General features: G+C 43.3%; 1 protein-coding gene across 1 annotated transcript in view; it reads right to left on the bottom strand.

Moving 5' to 3' along the window:
• The window catches only part of ABCC3 (ATP binding cassette subfamily C member 3), a 37,607-nt gene extending 36,326 nt beyond the window's left edge, over positions 1-1,281 (bottom strand). The window contains exon 1 of the mRNA XM_026861291.1: positions 1,201-1,281. Within this exon, the coding sequence (XP_026717092.1) occupies positions 1,201-1,281 (81 nt within the window). The remainder of the gene's footprint in view (positions 1-1,200) is intronic.
• Positions 1,282-3,299: the final 2,018 nt, after the last annotated feature.

The following is a 3,299-nucleotide window of genomic DNA, read 5'->3' as shown; positions in this document are numbered from 1 at the left end:
GGGGGGGGGGGGGGGGGGGGAGCACTCTTAATTTAAACCTTTCCTATAAGACCAAAATGTCCAGAAATGGCTTTCTGTCTGACAGCAACCTAGAAACTGCCCCAGATGTCCATTAACTTCGGACTGAACACAAGCTGACTATTGTATCCAAGACACAGACTGTATGGCTGCCAAACCATTTAAAGGTTTTCATTAACTCTTATTTAAACAAGGAAAAGTACTTGCATTTCTGAACATATAAATACAGCTGGCCAGAAAACAAAAATCCTGTCCTAAAAAAACACGTAAGGTTTTGAGATTTGGTTGAATTATCCGTAAGAATAAAAGTGTAACCTTGCCAAAATTTATGAAAGTGCAAGAAGCAGCACCCATCCAATTACCAATAGGAGCCTACTAATTCCACAGCACATGGGAAACAGGGATGTGGGCTGAATGAGAAACCTGTGTCCAAGGTGACAGACCAGACTACTGGCTATCTTGGTAATGTTTTCCCAGGTCCAATTCCATCCTGGACCAGATAAACAAGCCTTCCTGGAACAGATCTGTTTTTGTAAAAAGCTTCCCCTTCAACAAATTGGTGTTTTCTGAGCAAAGACTCTTTCCATCCTTGAATACAATGAGAGGTGTTCCTAGTAGAAGACAGACTACCTAAAACATTTAAGTAATGTAATTCCATGCAAATTACTTGCTCTCCTTAAGACTGGACCACAGTGGACTAATGCTACTATGCCATGTAGCAGGACTCTGCTATGAATTATTATTATTACTTTTAAATCTGGGAATCTGAAAGTTGTGTTTCTTACCAAGCCAGATCTGTTTTCACAGAGCTGGCAGCTCCACTTTATGGCTTTATAAATCACCACACTGACAGCATATATTCCAATACCCACTCCAACCCTAAACAGCTCATTTTGAGTCAGAATATGACATGAAGTCTCAGTACAATCTATCGTGACCAAGCCAACACTGTTAAATATTGCTAAATACCCTTCAATTCAGCAATAAACTTACGGAACTACACCCTTGAGAACAAACACAAGCAGCAACGGCTGGAGGGACACACCAGCTCTTTGACTCCTATCTTTAAGGCTCCTGCTTTAATCCGGCTTTGCCTTTCCATATTCTGAACCCCATCCTGGGAAGCAGAGGAGGTTTAAAAGCTTCTTGAGTCCCATTCTGATTGAGGATGAAACTACCCACCTTGGGCTGTCTGGGTTTGAGGGTTTTCTTTGGACTTGCTACTGGAAGAGGTTTAACACACAGACGTTGGATAGCACACATGTTCCTTGGCTCATGGCTCTGTGCTGTCCTGAGAGCTGCTCACCTTCCCCTGTGTATCACAGCTCTGCCTCAGGGTCCCCTTCAGTGAAAGCCCACAGAAAACACTCCGCAGGCAGCTTGGTGACCCAGAGCCGGGGTGACCCAGAGCCGGAGTGACCCATCAGCAAGCGTCTCACAAGGTGAAATACTCAGTGGCACATGTTGGGAAACACCACTTTCGCTAAGAAACTCATTGCAGGGAAATAACAGCCTGCGTGTTCATCACAGCTAACATCACTGTCACCTCTCTTCCTGATGAGCCAGTCTTAAGGGCAGTAACCTGTGACCTAGTCCAGACTCCCACTGTGCTCCATGGCCCTTCCAGACTGCCAGGAGCTCTGCGGCAACTGCCTGCAAGCAGCAGCATTTCCTTGGATGCAGTATCATGGATCAGGTTGGAGGCTCTGCTGGTGAGATACAGCACTGCAGAAATACCAGCCCACTGTATCGAACTCCCTGGGCACACAATTTACTTAATCCTGTAATAGTACTTAAATGCAATGCCAACATCCATGGGAAAAGAGATTAGGGATGCCTGTTACAGCTTCACAGCAGACAAGGGGTCCCCTGGAGTCTAAAACTTACAAATTAGTCGGGCTTTCGGTTAAGAATATCATTGACATTGCCCCTTGCAGCAGCTTCCAATCATACCCATCATTCCAGTCACAGTCTTTGGATGATATGACCTTCGTATTAAGGTTCATCTGTGCAGCAGGATTTACATCTAGATGAGCAGCTTTAAATACATGATCTTTATTTAAGGGAGGGTATTCCACAGGGGAAACTGAGCAACATTAAATCTGCTGTAATACTTAGTACTTCTATTACACTTTAGCCTCTGGAAAAGAACACTGCTATTGAAAAGGCAATCCTTAAAACTGGTAATGTCTTTAAAGGAAAGAAAAGTTCAACACAACATATCTTGGGTTTCTTGCATATCAGCCCTTACAGTTTTCAAAGAAAAGGGGGAACAAACAGAAAGCCTAGAGCTAGGCTTTCTGTTCCTGAAAAACAGGAACAGGGAAATTCCTGACTATCCCTTTCCCAAACCCCAAGGATGATAACAGAGCCTGCTGAGAAAAACCAGTTGGGGTTCTGGTCTTGGGTTTAAGTCTAAACCAACTCCTACTCCACTACAGGAGTTTAAAATAAAAGTGCCTCACACTGGCTTTACCCGGAATACAGATGATGCTGCAGTAAGGCTCCTCAAATAGCCGGCAACAGAAAGCTTCCAAACCCTAGGGGAGACTAACAATCTCTTTTGTAGTCTCAAACAGTTATCTCAATTGAATGGATAAATTAATGTATATTTCTCTCTTAAGTTTCTCTAGCAAAGACATAATTGGAAAAAACACAAGAAACACATATTCATTATCTGATGGGAAGGTGAAGGCTATTGCGTTGACGTCATTCACACGCTACCCAAGGTCAATACATGCCATATCGCTTATGCTCTGTCAGTTATCACTAGTTGGCACATTATTTAAGATTAAAAATCAAATTGGAAAGCTGACTGGGACGGTACACATGAAGAGTAAAAGATAGGGAAGTGAATAACTGAAAGTAACAATGCTTCCCTGCAATAAATAAACATGGAAACGGTATCTCTTGTAGAGGCAATTGTTAGTGAGAACTTGCAGAGGAGAATCTTCCCGCCCTTCTGTTGCCCCTAGATCTGGTAAATACCCTGCCAGTGAGTTTCATTTGCACAGCCTGGAAAAAAAAAAAAGAGAGAAAAAAGAAAAAAAAAAAGTATGTTTTGCTCTTGGCTTTACCACACTGCCTCCTCCCAGTACTGAGGATGGCTCTGCAGTGGCTCTGAATCACACCACCAAAAACTATCAGGGCTCAGTCTTAAGTATAGCGCAGGCTTCACCTCAGCCTCTCCATGTCTCTCCTCCCACTTTTAGCTGTTGTCCATCTCCTCTGCTTGGTCCCTGTTGGTAAACTTCTTGAAGGAAACTCTCATAATCATTTTA

The sequence above is a fragment of the Athene cunicularia genome (assembly GCF_003259725.1).
Source record: "Athene cunicularia isolate RWA chromosome 18 unlocalized genomic scaffold, athCun1 chr18_part1, whole genome shotgun sequence".
Classification (NCBI taxonomy): Eukaryota; Metazoa; Chordata; class Aves; order Strigiformes; family Strigidae; genus Athene; species Athene cunicularia.
Note: the sequence above shows the minus strand (reverse complement) of the source record. Positions and strands in the feature narration are given on the sequence as shown.